Source organism: Puma concolor, chromosome A2 (assembly GCF_028749965.1).
Source record: "Puma concolor isolate L17-30 chromosome A2, mPumCon1.1.hap2, whole genome shotgun sequence".
Lineage (NCBI taxonomy): Eukaryota > Metazoa > Chordata > Mammalia > Carnivora > Felidae > Puma > Puma concolor.
The window spans coordinates 137,965,909-137,982,761 of NC_141668.1; the positions used below are offsets into that span (position 1 = coordinate 137,965,909).

The 16,853-nt window shown below is 46.7% G+C and overlaps 2 protein-coding genes across 9 annotated transcripts in view; one reads left to right on the plus strand and one right to left on the minus strand.

Moving 5' to 3' along the window:
• Positions 1 to 1,703, plus strand: part of LRIG1 (leucine rich repeats and immunoglobulin like domains 1) — a 115,536-nt gene extending 113,833 nt beyond the window's left edge. Inside the window, exon 19 of the mRNA XM_086697630.1 lies at positions 15 to 1,703. Within this exon, the coding sequence (XP_086553756.1) occupies positions 15 to 274 (260 nt within the window). The 3' untranslated portion in view covers positions 275 to 1,703. The remainder of the gene's footprint in view (positions 1 to 14) is intronic.
• The window catches only part of SLC25A26 (solute carrier family 25 member 26), a 140,434-nt gene continuing 125,152 nt past the window's right edge, over positions 1,572 to 16,853 (minus strand). For 4 of the 8 annotated variants that reach the window (XM_086697638.1, XM_086697634.1, XM_086697631.1 and 1 more), the window contains 5 exons: positions 14,352 to 14,421; positions 8,351 to 8,415; positions 7,275 to 7,348; positions 5,688 to 5,781; positions 2,485 to 2,871 (listed from right to left, as the gene is read on the minus strand). In XM_086697638.1, coding sequence (XP_086553764.1) covers positions 2,800 to 2,871; positions 5,688 to 5,781; positions 7,275 to 7,348; positions 8,351 to 8,415; positions 14,352 to 14,421 — 375 coding nt within the window. In that variant the 3' untranslated portion in view covers positions 2,485 to 2,799. Of the gene's footprint in view, positions 2,184 to 2,484; positions 2,872 to 5,687; positions 5,782 to 7,274; positions 7,349 to 8,350; positions 8,416 to 14,351; positions 14,422 to 16,853 lie in introns of those variants that run through there. The other 4 variants (XM_086697636.1, XM_086697635.1, XR_015248301.1 and 1 more) reach the window with 3 other exon arrangements.

The window sequence follows — 16,853 nt, forward strand, 5'->3', positions numbered from 1 at the left end:
CTCCTTTCTCACAGGGGCGTCTTCTTGGACTTTAGCAAGGTTGTGTGAGTCAGACTCCGTGGACCTCCAGCCTCCCTTGACATTAACTCCAGGCAGTCCTGAGCTCACAGAAGCCTCCTCGGGCTGTCCCGACATCCCCGGCGAAGGCCAGCACTTGCTTCTTTACAATGGACACCTCCCCAAAGCATGTGACTCCAGTCCCGAGTACCCACCACTGACAGGACAGCCACCCGGGAAACGGGGCGTGCCCCTGCTCTTTGCACCGAAAATCTAGGCTTTGTCTACCTCAGCTCTTGTGTCCGTCTCTACAGGAAAGAGGTAGGAGAGGCTGTGAGGAAGCTTGGGTTCAAGCGTCACTGATGTGTACATAGGTTTTAAACTTCCATGTGGAGTATCCGTAGTGTAAAGGACTTGCAGCCACAGCACAGAACTGCCAGAGGCTGTTGTGTACAAAACAGAAAAGTATTTGATACCATTGTACATAAGAGTTTTCAGAGATTTCATATATATTATATATCTTTTGCAGAGGCTATTTTAATCTTTAGTGCATGGTTAACAAAGAAATCATACAATTTTGACAATATTATTTTTCCTATCAGGTTGCTGTTTAATTTGGGGAGGGGGGATGGTTCTGGTGCCTTAATGCATGGATGGAATTTCTAGAAGCTAAAAACCACATTTGCTCCCAGGAGTTTCTGGTGGGTGGGAAGGATGGAAAGTCCTTGGATTCGTATTGCACTTCACAGGACAGACCCCCTAGCCTGCTTTCCCACCACAGCCGTCGTCTGCGTGGGAATGAACTTCCCGTCAGTATTGCTCCTGTGTGGAGGCTGTTGGAGCTCACCGCCCCCCCACCCCCCCGCAGAGTCCCGAGACGCCCGTGTCACGTACCTTTGCCATATGTGACTTTTTTCTTGTAAGTTCCTCGCCAAGCAGAAGGGGGGTGAACCCACCACAAGCGTTTGTTCCAAACAACTGAGCACCGCCTTTCTTCCTTCCGTGAGAAAAGCAAATGTGGTGGTTGTATCACCCGATTGTCATTTGAGGCTTTTTAATAAGATAGAGGCTGCTGGTGTTGGTACCTGTGGATTTTTTCAATAGTGCTGTTTTAGTTCTGCCAATATCCTTAATACTGTGTTGACCGCGGGGGAGGAAAAGGATCGAGTCCTTACTTTTCAGGGCTAGCTTCTCTCTACTGAGGATCCGGGGCATGTCTGTCCACACCCTTCCCTCCCATAGCCGACCCGGGCTGGGACTGTACGAGGTTAGGCCCCGCACCTGGGTATACTTGCACTTTTGAGACCCGAAGCTAACCATCTTGTACCAATGTGTAGTTCAGGAAAACGGACATTGAAACAAGGTCCTTAAGATCTCGGAAAGCAAGTTCCTTTAGCGAAAAGGCTGAAGGCAGAGATTGACAAAAGGGTTGTTAAATTTCACTGTCTGATGTCATCACTGTTGCAGAAGGTAAGCACATTTAGAATTGTGTTCTCAACAGTCAACTGATTCATGTTACTTCCACAAAATATGTGAATTTGCTGCTTCTGAGAGGCAATGTGAAAGAGGAAGTATTACTTTTATGTACAAAGTTATTTATTTATAGAAATTTTGGTACAATGTACATTGAAAAACATGTAAAATATTGAAGTGTCTAACAAACGGTGTTGCAGTGTCTTTAATAAAGGTTCATTTATAAACGGTCATTGGGTGGCTGGGGTCATTTGTCTAGTGACATTGTAAGCAGTATGTTCCATTCCAGAAATTCACAAACCAAATGCACTTATTCTGCCTTTAATTATCTTTTTTTCCCCCCAGAAAGGGGGGAGTTTTTTTTATGCGAAGCAAGATCCTATACTTTAGCCCCAGGGAGGATACACCACCACTAGATTCCTGAGATTTCTCTCTGAATTTTTCTAACACCTGGAGCTTATTAGTCAAGCTCTGAAATGGTGACCTCCCCTTCTAACTGCAGACAATAAACCTTTCCGATTAGGAACGAAGAAACCCTGCTCTGTTCCCCAGCCAGCCCAGGCCCCTGGGGGGGGGGGGGTGGGCTCACGAGGAGCAGGGGTGGGGCTCAGCACCCTCCGCGGACGCACCGGGCCCACCTCGTCCCTGGAGCTGCAACTACCGACTTGCTTTCACACACACCACGCCGGCCGGTGAATCCTTCTCTGTAAACTCTGTAAAATAATACAACTGTGTGTTTTGGGGGGAAATCTGAGGGTAATTAAGAGCAGCAGCCCAGTTGCCTAATAGAATGCCGGCTATGCACCTGCAGTTCATGCTTTTTAAACAAAGCCCTAAGCTCTCACAATAGAGAGAAACCCACCCACGTGCACTTCTCCTGAGTCTCCTTCCTGTTCCCGGTCTAGCCATCCTTTCGGAAGGAGAACCCTCTCTGCCTTCTGCTGCGTCCACTGGCAGGTGGCAGGAAGCTCAAGATCAGATACAGATCAAATGACGGCTCTGAGCAGCCTGGACTCGGCATCACCAAACTTATTTATTAATGGGTTCTGAGAAAATGGTCGCAAGTACCACTGTGGACACGGTCCTCTTGGCGATGTGGCAGACAGGCGGCAGTCGACGTTCCAGCCAGCCTGGAGCAGGCAAGACATCCTCAAGGTCCTATCCTCACACACAGGGGCGCGGTGCGGGCGGTTCAGATGGGTGAGCAGCTGCTCGCCAGAAGGGAGCCCGTGCGCACAGCAGCCCCCTTTCTGGACAGAAGTGCATGTGGGGCCGTCCTGGATTCAGGGGCTCCCTCTGCCAAGTTCCAATAACAAGCTGCGGGTTTGGTCATAAGCACCAAGAAAGATGAAGCCTCCCAGACTGATGGCTGCCGTTCGAGGGAAGACACCTGCAAATAATCTAGGGAAGGGAAAAAGCAGGAAAGATTTTTTTTTAAATTGGTGTGTGTTAGAAAGGTTAAATTCCAACACCCACAGCTTGCTCAACTCAACACACCAGGATCATTAAACCCCACACAGCACTTAAAACGTGTGCTTTTGCCTTTCAGAATGGCACTAAATTACATTCCCAAGTAGACTTGTTGAAGTCTGGGCCCAGCTGTTTGCTGGCTAACGTGGCTCAGTACCAAACAGCTTATTTGGGAGCCTCGCAATTAGGTCCAGTAATTAGCCAAGAAACAAGAACTCTGTCCCCACAGCAGTCCTGCGGAAAACTTCCAGACTGGCTCTTTGAGAGATGGAGAAACAGACTTTTGTTTTTTTTTTTTTTTCAACGTTTATTTTTGGGACAGAGAGAGACAGAGCATGAACGGGGGAGGGGCAGAGAGAGAGGGAGACACAGAATCGGAAACAGGCTCCAGGCTCCGAGCCATCAGCCCAGAGCCCGACGCGGGGCTCGAACTCACGGACCGCGAGATCGTGACCTGGCTGAAGTCGGACGCTTAACCGACTGCGCCACCCAGGCGCCCCGAGAGACAGACTTTTGTAAAGGAGTCAAAGGCCTGACTCCTCGGGTGGGCGCGGCCAGCCACAGCGATGGAAGGTGGGCTCGGGTGTTGGAGATCTTCCCCACGACTCTGCCCACCCCCCTCCCAGTGACTCAGTTGCATTTGGTCCTTAGAGGCCCACGGATGTGACACCAGAACAGGGAGGCCAATCTCCATGGAGTCCCTATTTGTCTTCTCCTCTGAGGAAGGACAAGAAAGGTGAACGGGATAGGCAGAGTGCACGTCCCCCCAGGTTCTGTCCCCACGCACACGAGGCCCGTCGGTGGCACGACTTTGGAACCAAGAAAGGCCAAGTCAAAGAATGTTACTGGGGGTGTGAAGTGGAGCTTCACTCTTTAAGAGCCATCCTGTAGCTGCGCCCCGGTAACCGTTCAGAGGTGTTCATCCTGGCATTGCTGGTACCAGAGAAACGGCAAACCCCCGCTGGTTACACAAATTCTGGTGCCATGTCCACACGGGGGGACACTACGCAGCCGGTAAAAATGAGGTAGGCCCTGGGATCCACGACTGAAAATCCAACAGGTTCTGACAAAAGTCCCAAAGCCGTGTGTGTCATCTGATTCTGCGGCAGGGATGGGCCCTAAACTCTCTCCCGGAGGCAGGATTAGAGGAAACCCCCCCTATCTTTCTCGAATGACTGAGTCTTCTTACCAAAAGCATTTACTTTTGTAAGCAGAAAAAATCAGAACTAGCAGACTTCTAGTGAGAAGACTTTGGCTCGGGCCCAGGTCAGGGCCCGAACATACAGGTCAGGTTATGTGAAAAGGACATAACCTTTTAAACAGGAAAAAATGTCCACAATGGTGGACAATGGTGACTGGCCAAGACGGTGGACAGGAGACAAAGCCCCCACCGCCCGGTTTCTGCACACCTGCTGGGAGAGGTCAGTTGGCCTGCCCTCTGAATGGCGTGCTTAGCACTTCTGAGGAAAATGGGACTGAGCATTAGGAGGCCCTTACTTTTGTTAGCTGAGTAAGGATTTAAATCATGAAGTAAAATCCCACAGATGAAAACGAGAACCTCTTCTCTAGAAGCAACCATGAAAACTATACAAGGAAAAAAGTTGTCTGCCTCAGCATGATGCAGATCGTTCTTGCAGAAGGTGGTAGGTGAAGACAAAACTCCTCCATTACCACACGGAGGCCACTGGGACCTTGTGGCCCCAAACAGGGATTACTCCTGTCGCCCCGCCTACAAAGAGAAGGGTGCCGGGAGGGAAGTCAGCAGAAGCTGAGATAGGAGACCACTTAGGCCACGATATCCTCCCTCACGATCTGACTTCTGAAACCTGTGTCTTGGTGCAGCTTTTGCTGCTAATGAACTCACCTGCTTCTGGCAAGAGGCAGATGGAAGCAGTTTATGGTCTCACCAGATGACAATTGAATTCATTAACATAATTATAGCCTTAAAGCAAAGTAATTTGTACAGTGAGCGCCCCAACCAGATGAGGAGGCAGAGACTTGAGTGGAGCGCGGCTGTGTTCTGGGGACCACAGATCAAACGAGGTAACAAACGTACTGGGCAGAGCACGGGGCTCGGAGGGGGTGCACACGGGGCAGCAGCAGTTAAGACATAAAGGGTACAGTCAGGAAACACGAAAAGCCGGCTGCTTATTAACAGGACGAGTAGGAATGAACGATGCGGCACAAACGGGCGTCCCGTCTACTTTCCGGCTGTTGGACTGAATGAGCATGTGGTGTTTTTATTTTGGAGAAACCAGTTTGCCCTAGAGCCTATATTCCAACTCTGTGCCAGAACACAGCCTTCCCCTGTGTGAACCGACACAGAGATCAAAAAGCGCCCCCACTTCACCCTGAGACGCCAGCAGGGCCTCACGGCCGCCAGGGAAGCTACCTGCCAGGATCCAGAACACTCAGGAATGCAGCAGGTGTGTTCAGAGGCAGCAGGAAGGGCCCGCAGGGCTGTGTCGGAGCGGGACAGAAGAGGCAGGCCGAGACCCCGTCGGGGCTGAGGACGCCCAGGGCCGCTGGGAGGGCAGCTGCCCACGTGGGCAGGGATTTGCTTTGTTTGCGTTCAGTTAAAATCTTTTGTCTAATTATTCGTTGCCTTCTATCGTCTTACTAGGAAGCTAATAAAACTATCATTTCTTAAATGACGAGCGTGGCTGCTTGAAACGGGCTGCCAAGGACCACAGTGTGTATGCTAATGAGAGCCCAAGGCTTAAGAAGTAAGCAAAATTCCAAATTACCTTTCCAGGGCCCCGGAAAGGAAGGCTCGCGACACCCATCCTCTGCCGGAATTCTGGCGCTGCCGGGTCACATGACAGCAAGTAGACACCAGCACTGGGACAGGGAGGGATTCGTTTCAGTCATCTGCTCAAGGGAGCTCCTGCCTCTCAGGCTCCCGGTGGCCAGGGTTTTGCCGACCACACCACACCCACATGTCACCGCTTTCTCAAGAAAGGCGGACACACCTGCAGCTCGATACCAACTCCACAGAGCAGAGGTGTGACCAGCGGTTGCCACAGAATCCAGTGTGAGCCACACGGGAAACAAAGCGGGGCAGTGAACTCGAGCGCTGTGACTTTAGATTCAACAGAGCCATTGCGAGCACCATCTCTGTGTGGCCCACAACTACCTGGAACCCTGAGAATCTTTCACCCGCTAACTGAAAGGCTGCTCCAGAGCTTTCTCCTCCCACGCCACTTGGGTGTCCGTGTGAGATGTGTGTCGGGACCGGGGTGTCTGCGCCGCGAGCAATCGCGTTCTCCCCTCCTCGCGCCACGTTAGCTGTAAACGGCCGGCCTGTGGCGCACAAGCCACCGCTCTGCCATGCCCTTGGTCGCCCTCAAGCGTTCCTTTCTGGTAAACCCAGTCCTCCTCTCAGAACCCGGAAGTCTGTCAGGCAACCAGCATCGGTCCCTCAGGGCCACCGCATACAAAAAACCACCCAACAGGACCTACTTTTGCAACTAACGGTTGCAAATTTTGAAGAGAAAGGGGCCGTTCTCCTGCAAAAACCTTACCTGGGGCCTGACCTATGTGCCCCACTTTCCTCAACTATCAACTAGCCGAAAGAAAAGCCTGTCGAATGCACACAACACGGCGATCAGATAGAGTCACCCACATGGCACTACGATGAGGAGGTGGCGCTGCCACGGATGGGCTGTCCCCACCGGCCACACCCTGTCAACAGGCTCACTCCTGGCCCTGCAAGAGGCGGCCGCAAGCTGTGCTCTCTCAGGAAAACCCCTCGTAGGTCATTCCAAAGAGAACATGGTAATTTCACAGACTGTACGGATCCCAACGTTTAGACATGTTTACAGACTGCAAAAGCAAGGTGAAAGCAAGCTTTGCAAAGGAAGCCATCTTAGGACGTGATGCTTGCAGGGTGAGGCACTGAGGGGAAAAGAGAGAGGGTTGCAAGTGAGGAGCCACACACTGGGGCATTGAAAGTAATTTGTGACTGACAGCAGTTAAAAGTAGCCCCAACCCCAACTGCTTTCTTCTAAATGTTACGCTGGCTCACGTGCATTCCTGCATCACCTGAGCCCATCTGCTCAGAGCTGCAGCCCGGAAGAACCGAGAGGGGGCCGAGCCTGCCGAGGCGCTCCAGTATCAAGATAGCCAAGGCCGGCAATCACTTGCTAGATGCCGCATCGACTCAAGGGCACACTGTCATCTCACACAGGCACCATCAAACGGGCTTTGTGCAATGTGAACAGAGACCCAACCAGGACGGGCAGAAGGATGCAGAGTGGTTCCTGCTCAGGCTAAAGGAGGAAGAGCTGGGAAGAGAGGCAGGAAGGCAGTCGAACATTCCATCTTGCACTTACCCCGCCAGCCCCTGTGTCCGCCAGACCCCGTGCAGGGCAGAGAGCACATTCCCACTAGCGGTGCTGGAACCAACCTGCACGACAGGACAACAGGCCATTATCGTATGAAATCCCCCAAATGACGTCCTCAGATGCCTGGCCCCCAACCAGTGTCTTCTAGGACAGTTTGAAGTAGACTGGGGAGCTTCTTTGCAATCAGGACCCCAGGACCTCACCAGACCAGAAGCCCCTCCACTCAAGCCCACAGGTAGGCACTGACTGACAGGAAGCTGCATTTCTAGGTTGGAGCCAGGCCTCATCTAGATAACTCACCAACAACTGTTTGACAGGAAAAAGACAGAAAGCAACAGTAACTTATCTGAGAAGAGAGGGGAGTATCAGTGTAAGTGGCCCAATTATGAACTTATCGGAGCAGCTAATGACCACATTTAACGAAGAGTACTAGCAAGTTCAATTTAAAACAGGACCGATACTCAGGTTTGGCCTTGTCAACCTCCATACTAGATTTCCGCCCTTATGGCTGCACTTTTCCCTAAGGGTATGTTTGCCTCTTTCTTTTCTATTGTTTGGCCCCAGATAGGTTATGTGCATGGCATTCCATGAACCTCGGTCCAGACTGCTTTCTAACAATGTTTCTTTTCAATGAAAACTTTTCAAACAATTCTGACAACTGTCCTGATCCAGACGGTTAAGGCCAAGCATCATCTGAGTTCAGAGCCTCTAGCTTACCTGCGGCATTGGCGTGAAGCCAGTCAACTCTGGGAGCCTCAGGTCTGTCGCCCGTAAAAACAGAGGTCACTGGAAAGCAGTATTACCAGGCAGAGGCCCAGCTCTGATGCTTCTCACAGAACATCAGTGAGAATGTTTTCCTAAAGGTCAAAAGCTGTGGCGACACCGGTCATAGTGACGACTGTGGACACTGTACAGTCAACGTCAGTCATTCGTGCCTCGGCAGGGCAGCATAAGGCTGCTGTTCTAGATCAGGGTTACCCCGCTCTTGGCCACTTACATACACGTGAGCCCTGGTGCTAATACACACAAACATCTGCTGTGTCTATGTTACATTTTACACTCACCTTTGCCAACATGATCCTTGTTTTTGCCACATCCAGAGGCGTGGTGACCACAGCTGCAAATCCACCTGTGCGTATAAAAATACCCGGCACGCAAAGGAGGTATTGTTAACTATGTCACGTGGATGGCAGAACTTGTACTTTCTAATCCCTCGAAGCTCTGCCCAAATCACTTCTTTGTCATTGTGTCCACCTGACTGATTCCAGAAGAGGATGCACGCGTGCAAACTGCACACGCTCCACTGCTTTTGCAGTGATGCTGAACCACACATAAGAGAGGTGACAGGAGAACGCTCTACGCGCTCAGGGATAAAAACAAAAACAAGGCCCCGTAATTCACCTTGCTCGTGGGTGCAGCAGCAGACCTACGTGTGCATAAGGTTGTGTGCCTGTGTTCACACACCCGCCGTCAGTATGAGAGGCTCGCCGCTCGCTGCGCTTCTCACGGGGCCCCCACCTTCTACGGAACACTCTTGTTTAATGGGACTCCGAAACGCCTCTATCTTTTCTGGTCTCGGACAAAATGGGCAAACAGAGGTATGCAGATTGCTGTAGGGACTCTCGGTATTAATGGCTAAATTCTTCTGAGTTATAAGAGTAAAGCTTTCTGTATCTCCAGGCTTCAGATAACGGGCCAAGCAGAGCAATGACATTTCTAGCCCTTTCTGCATCCTGTCAGTAGGTGCTGATTCAACAGGCAATCCTCCTACAGCTTCCTTCCCACCTTCTCTTCCACGGAATACCATGACTGCCAAACTGATTATTTTAATATCCATATCTGTGGACAGAGGAATTGGAGAATTTTTTTTTTCAACAGAAACCACAGTAGATGATGTCGATATTTTATTAAGAGAAATACAAAGATGTATTTTAAAGCTGAAGAGGCCCTAAGGAGACAGAATTAATAAACACAAAAGGGTTTTCTAAAGATTCAGCTTATGTGAGCTAGGTGAACAGAGCACATGCATGAAGGATGCTCCAGAAATAGCACCTCCCCCTCTGAATTTTGTGGCATGGGGACAATTGTGAAGGTCATTTGATCTCTGCCAAATATCTTTCTAAACATGTTGCTGAAATAGGATCCTCACGGAACCTCCTCCCTTCGGTAGCATGTATTAGGACAATGACATTTTGAAAGATGTATCCATTTGTGCTTTTGTGTTCCGTATTTGATTATCCACAAAGGACACGTATCTGAGGACTGAATATTACCAATTACACGAATATTAGAGTCCCCTTTTGCTGTAGCCACTTCTGTGTTACAAACAGGTGAAACACTTTTTTCCAGATTGAAAAGCTGCCTGAAATTTAGGTAGTACTTTATTCAACTTCAGGTGACCTGTACTGTCCAAACCCCCCACCCCAAATCGACTTCGTTTCCCTCTCTGGCTGCAAGAGTTAGCAGGGCCCAGTCTGAAAGACTCTTTCAGGGTCAGAAAGACCAACCCTTAAACTAAATCCCTACTCTACTAGCGGACTGGCCTTAGGGACCACACTTACTCTCTAGGTCAAGCACCGGAGACAGGTACTTCTGTCACTGCAACCTCCCACTATGGGTGGGGAAACTGAAGCTCAGAGAGCTTCTAGAACTCACAGAAGGTTTTACTTAGTGAAGAGCTAAGACCTGAACTTTACTGACTCCAGAATGTGGGCTCACAGCCACTGGGTGCATGGTGGCCTCGGTTTGCTCGTCTCTAAGACACAGACAGCAGCAGGATCTAGGACTACGTGGGTCTGTGCAAAGTGTCTAGGACAGTGCCTGGTGCACACCAGAGCTCAAAGGAACTGGCTAGGAACTGGGTCTTTTCTGCATGGGAAGAGATAATCTGCGATTTTCCTTCATGTCTCTAGCCCCCACACACACAGCAGACACTCACAAACGCTTGCTGGGTACCCTGGACAAGGGTCTTATAAACCCAAGATTCCAACCCGTCCTCTGAAAGAGAGGAGGGAGGGGAAGCTCGGAGCCAATATTTCTGCTTACTCTGTACCTGGCATGCTGCGCCTGTACTAGGTATGGCCACTAATTCTGTTTCATTTGCGTGGGTCTTACTATCCCATTTTACAGACAGCTTGCTCAGGGCCACACAGTAGCATGGAGCTGGGACTCAAAGGCACGTGCATCTCAGCTCCACAAGTAGGGCTCTTTCACTACGTAATCAGTCTCATGTGTGGTAAGACACTAAATCGCATCCGAGTGTTAAAACTCTGAAGTGCATACACCATTATCCTATTTGAAAATGTTCACAAAGTTTCCTAAACCAACTTCAAAGACCTAAAAGTTGGGAAGGACCTCGCTCGCCCCCTGTCTGACGACTCAAGCTCTCCTGAGTCACTTACACTGAAAACTCCTTGCCTTCTAGTAAATGCAGGTACTGTGCGTCAAGCTCGTCTTGGCTGTGAGAAGGTCCCTGCCCCTCGACTTTGGGTGCTTGGTGACATATTCTCAGAGACTGCTGCTTGATACAGGTAATACGAAGAGAAGTCAAAGACAAAAACCAACAATATGCTTAAATGGCTCCTAATTTTACAGCCACGATGGTACCTGTATTTTATGCAAATTATTAAACCAATTTTAATGTCTTCAAATGTCAACGACTGCTGTGATACACAGCCCTCACAATATTTCTAATGAGGCTGCAAAGAAGGCCCTGTGAAGATCGCGTAATGGAATGACGGGTCACAACAGGGAGGGCACTGGGGACCTATGCTTTTAGTTAAAATGTAGTTATTTTCTACATTTTACTTAAGGGAACTGTAAACTGCTGGTAATAAATACAAGGAACATGCTAACATATTAGACAGGAAATAATTACTTGGTGCAGCACATCACGCATGAAACCATTTTCTACGGGCTCCACTAGAGTTAGACTTTTACAGGATGTCGGGCTAACTGCTTTCAGGCACCAGGTTCGGGGGAAACGGGACGTTTACAGTGAAATGACATGTCGCGTGTCCTTGAACAACTGCAGATTCTTTAGCACTCTGGACAAAGGGGCCACCTTCCTCACAACAAGCTGTGAAAGCGGTGGTGGGGACAGGACTGCGCAGGGCCGCCATGCGCTGTCCCTTCCCGGCCGGCCTCCCATCTCCTGATGAGGCTCACAGCAAGAACAGCACGTCCACGCACCTCCTTTGCATATGCTCTCCAAACAAGTGGCCAGACACGGAGGGCTTCGACAACAACAGAAGGGTGTTTCTGTTTAAAGCTGGCGTCATGCCTTCCCATGTCTTACCCAGACAAATCCTTCACCCTATTCTGGGATTTCAAGCCATGGGAAGCTCTCTCTTTCCTTCCCTCCGACCCTGTCAGTCTCACTCCTTCTCTCTTAGAAAATGTAAGTAGATGTTAATTATGAGAAACTGACCAAAGAACACTAGATTATCAAAGCACGTATCACTAGAGTAGCAAATGTCATAATTACTTAGACTGAATTATGGCTGTATGTTTAGAAGTTAACTTGAAGGCAGGAAGTTGGCAAAGTCCTTTTTTTCCCCTCGTTTAACCCCTGACCACAAGCCAAGGGAATTTCTGGCATGACAAGCCATCAACACCTCCAATCTCAAGGGACATTTTTGGATATTTGTGCCAAGTAGTTTATACAACAAGCACGGGCACAGAAGAGCGCCAAACATGGGCCAGAGTGGTTCATCCGTGATGATTTAACCAGTTTAAAACCAGAAACGTGCCCAAGGAGGAGTAATCTAATTTCTGACTTACGGGCAAGTCTCACATCACTGCTTTTGTGGCCGCGTGAGGCTGGGGAGTCTGAGCGCGCAGGCCTGCAAGGGGCGGCCCCGGGCGACCAGGCGTTATTCATTCCTCTGTGGTGTGCAATGCACCATGTCACTACAGACTCCTACAGGGGATCGCTTCTTCGCAAGTTACGGTACTTTTTAAATGATGTTTATCTTTCACAAAGTTTTTAAAATAGTAACTGTATCTGTCACAGCACACCAACTGAAATTTCAAAACAAAAGAGATATAAACAAAAATACACTCATTTTACCTTCTGGAGAGAAACGCACGTGGATCTACCCTCGGTGGATTTTTGCAGAACCTGACAAACTCCTTCACTTACAGAACCTCAGCACAAGAAATAAGGCAACTGAATTGGAGGAGTTTTTAAATCCACATGCTATTAGAGATAATTATGTATAGAAACTCTATCAACATATTATTCTCTCTATGCAGTGGTGAATAGGAATCGATGTGATGACAGCTTTTCATTTTCTGGGTATATGGTGTTTCTACTGCAGTAGAAATAATACCTCTCATCAATCAGCTCGGTGTCATAGATCACAAGTACTAACACCCACGTGATCTCACCTAGCCCTGCCGTAATCCCCCCGCTAAGGCCGGGAGGGGCGCGTCTGTAACAGGAAGGGAACTGGGGGCAGAGCTGAGACCTGACAATTCTCTTAAGTCCAGCAAGCTGGCCCACACCAGGTATGTTGCTCCGGCCAAGTCCTTTCCCTGCTTCACAATGAAGCGTCCATCAGTCACCGGAGCACAGGACTGCTGGGCCACACTCCGCCGGGGAGCCCCCAGACTGAAAGGGCCCGGCCGAAAGGATCCTACCGCACAGCAGATGGCTGATAACTAGTTCTTCCCTCCCCGCTTCTGACTAATCTAACTGCTTAGCACTCATTACAAAGCATTAATTGGAAAAAGGCATTGTAGTGAATGTAAATTTCCTTACTAGAAACAGTGCATTTGTAAGCAAATCTTTGAATGAGCTACTTCGGAAATGGGACCGGAGAATATACCCTTCTTACTTCAACACGTGGAGGTTTTATGGAAGCGCTAAATTTAAGAAGTGCCCTTCCTTATCCAGGATGACCAAAGTTCCATAATGCTTACTTTGTCCCCTGGAGGGAGTCAAAAAAACCCCACACATTTCACTTAAGGACTGGGGAGTAAAGACTCTTGACCTCTGGAAAGTGAATCAAGACCACCTAGTCATTTAACACAGCTAATGACGAAGGGTCATGTGGAAACAATTACCCATCATAATCCATTTGAGGCAGTTTCATGTCTAGAGGTAAGATTCTTATTTTTGATTATCAATTCTACACGTCAAATGGGTCCAATTATTAATAAAGAATCCTATGAAATACATGCTTTCTGTTTTCCTAATCACCACAACCAAAACCCAATCCAACAACCATTACACAAATGGCAAAAGAATCATTTCCTAATAAAGCTGACATCCTAAAACTACTTATCTCTTTACTGGCTACACATCAAAACTAGCAGTTTACGTTTTCTGGCGCATCTCCACTTTGCTTTATTTCAACCGTAATTCTAATTCACCTTTATGTGCAACAGCAAGATGCACTTCTCTCTTAGACTGCTAAGCCTATCACTTCTTCAATTCTGTAAAGCACCCGAGTCCTCATTACAGCCTCACTGGAAAATTCACATGACTTAGTGATGGATAACACACTATTATTGCACACTGTCACTTTGCTCTTGGTTTAATGCCTGGAAAATGGCCAGATGTTTAGATCTCCGTATTTTCTCCACAGAGCAGTTGAGCCTTCGGTAAGTTTGCTGAGCAGCCTCGGCCCTCCTGACACTAGTTAATCTGTGGTGCTGTCAAACATGTCACACGAACCGTGAATCATTGCCTTCTGCAGGAATCACTGAAACCCCCAAAGCACTGCTCAAGGCAGACAGCTGCACACAAGTCTCTTCCCAGAGAGGACTTTATAAATCATCTTTGAGATAATCCAAGGGCCTGAGTGAAGGCTTTAATAAAGATAAAAAGAGAAAGAAAAATTTGTCAAAAACAAATTGGTTGTCTTTCAAGCAGACACCTTTTTAGCAGGGTTTGTTTCCACCCCGCCCCCGAAGTCACTCTCTTTTCTCAAACAACTAGTGGAACTCTCTTCATCTAAACAATCTGGAATTTCTAAAGAATGTTGTTTTTGCATAGTTAATATTTTCACATTTTTCTCCCCACTTTGGTCTTTCCCAGTATAATATAATCCCTTGCACCTGCAAAAGCTCCACAGACTGCTGACTGCCAACAATCCACCACGTGATCCTGCCTCCAGGACCAGAGGGCCTGTGTTTAAGGAGAAAGAAAAAGACAAGTTATTAAATATTTGAATTTATCAGACCCTCCCGTGGGTTAGCTCTGGGGATGGGAACTTAAGTGAGAAGCTATTTTGGTGACATTCCTTACTGATGACATAAGCGATTTTCCCAAGGACTTAACTGCATTCTAAAAAAAAAAAAAAAAAAGTCAAAGAAAAAAGGGTGACAGCTACACTTGAGTGCTCAAAGGAAACAATTTTCAGGAAATGTGCATGATCTACACACATTTGTGTATACGAGTACAAATAAAAATAAAGATAGATCTCTAAGACAAGGTAACATTTTAAATATTTACCCTCTGATTCTCAACATATAAATAACATAATTCACAAATGAGTCCACAGCAGTGTCTGTCTGCCATATTCCTCCGGGTTTTTCTCTCAGTCTTTATCCATATTGCCCATGTCTGAAGGATGTGAATTGTTACTTATGCAGGGATTTTAAATTCATCAAAACATTGTTTGCACTTTTCATGAAATAAATTGAAGATTATACAAATAAACACTCATTCCAAGTTTCAAACTAGGCAAAATGATGGCAGAGACATGGTACCTTGCTCACCAAGAGCTGATGATCCAGTAGAGACAAGATGCAGTCACATCGGATGGAGAACACACATCGGATGAATCAGGCACTGGTCTCATCTCTGAACATGTGTTAATACTCCTCACAACAACCTTAACAGTTGGGCCCTGTTACTTACTACCCGCCTTTTACTTAGGCTTTGTAACAGCACAGCCTGCATTCTGTTCTTTCTTTTTGCTTTTGTTTTACTTTACGGAGTTTTAAGTAGGTATCCAACAAGCTACACATATTTACAGTATGCAACTTGTTTTCTTTCTCTGACACGCACATGTGCGCACACACACACTGCCATAATTAGATAGTGAATATGTCCATCACCCCCAAAAGCTTTCTCTGCCATTCCTCTTTCCTGACTTTCCTTGCCACCCCCTACACAATGTGATGTCGTTCTAGATTAGTTTGCTTTTTCTAGAATTTTATGTAAAGGTAATTGGACATTCATTTTTTTTTAACCTGGATTCTTATCTTCAGAATTTTTGTAAGATTCATCCATGTTATTGTGTACATCAATACTTCATTCCTGTTTAACTCCTAAATAATATTGCATTATACAGCTACAATAGGTTTCTGCTTACTGAAGCACATTTGGGATTTTTGTAACTGTTAGCTATTATAAATAAAGCCATTATGATGGCTAAAATAAAAGCCATACATTTATATGTATGGCTCTATACAGACACATGCCTTCATTTCTCCTGGGGAAATACTTAGGGGTACAATAGCTGGATCTCATTCTAAGAATACATTTAACATGCTAAGAAACTACAAAATCACTTTCCAAGTTGCTTGTACCATTTTACATTCTGACCAGTTCCAATTTCTCCACATCCTTACCCACAGTATTACTGGTATTTTAAAATTTTAAGAAGTATGTCACTGTAGTCTTAATTCATATTTTCCCAATGACTAATGATGTTGAGCTTCTTTTCATGTACATTTATGCCACCCCTCAATCTCCTTTCGTGAAGTGTCTGTTCAAATGTTTTGCACATTTTCAGTGAATTGTCTGGGTTTTTTAATTACTGAGTTTTGAGAGTTCTTTATACATTCCAGATAAAAGCCATTTGCAAATATTTTCTCCTAGACCTAGATCACGTTTTGGTGACACATATAAGAAATCTTTGTCTAACTCAGGCCACAAAGATACTTCACCTATGTTTTCTCCTAGAAATGTTTGGTCTTTAGGTTTTACTTTTAGATCTACCATTCACTTTGAGTTAGTTTTTATGTATGCTGCAAGGTAAGGATTGAGGTTCCTTTGTTGTGTTTTTAACCTATGAGTATTTAATTGTTCCAGCAAGAAGACTATCCTTTCTCCAATTAACTAATTTCCCACTTTTTTCAAAAATCTGTTGTCCGTTTATGTGTGAGTCTACTTCTAGACTGTATTCTGCTCCAATCTATAGATCTATTTTAACACCAACTGGATACTACCTTTACTACTAGAGGTGTTCAGTAAATCTTGAGATCACGGAATACTCTCCAGTATTGTTCTTTTTCAAAACTGTTCTTATTATTCCAGGTTCTTTACATTTCCATATGAATTTGAGAATCAGCTTATCAATTTCTACAAAACAGTCTGCTGAGATTTGGAACTGAATTGCATTAAATATACAGATCATTTTGGAGAATGGAGGTATTGGTAAAAGTGAGTTTCTGACCATAAATATTTATGGCATATCTCTCCATTTACTTATGTCTCCATTATTTTCTCTCAAAAGTGTTTTTATAATTTTCAGTATATATGTTTTGGACTTGTATTTTGAGGTTTATCCCCAAGTATCCGTAAGTATTTAATATTTTGACACTCTTGTA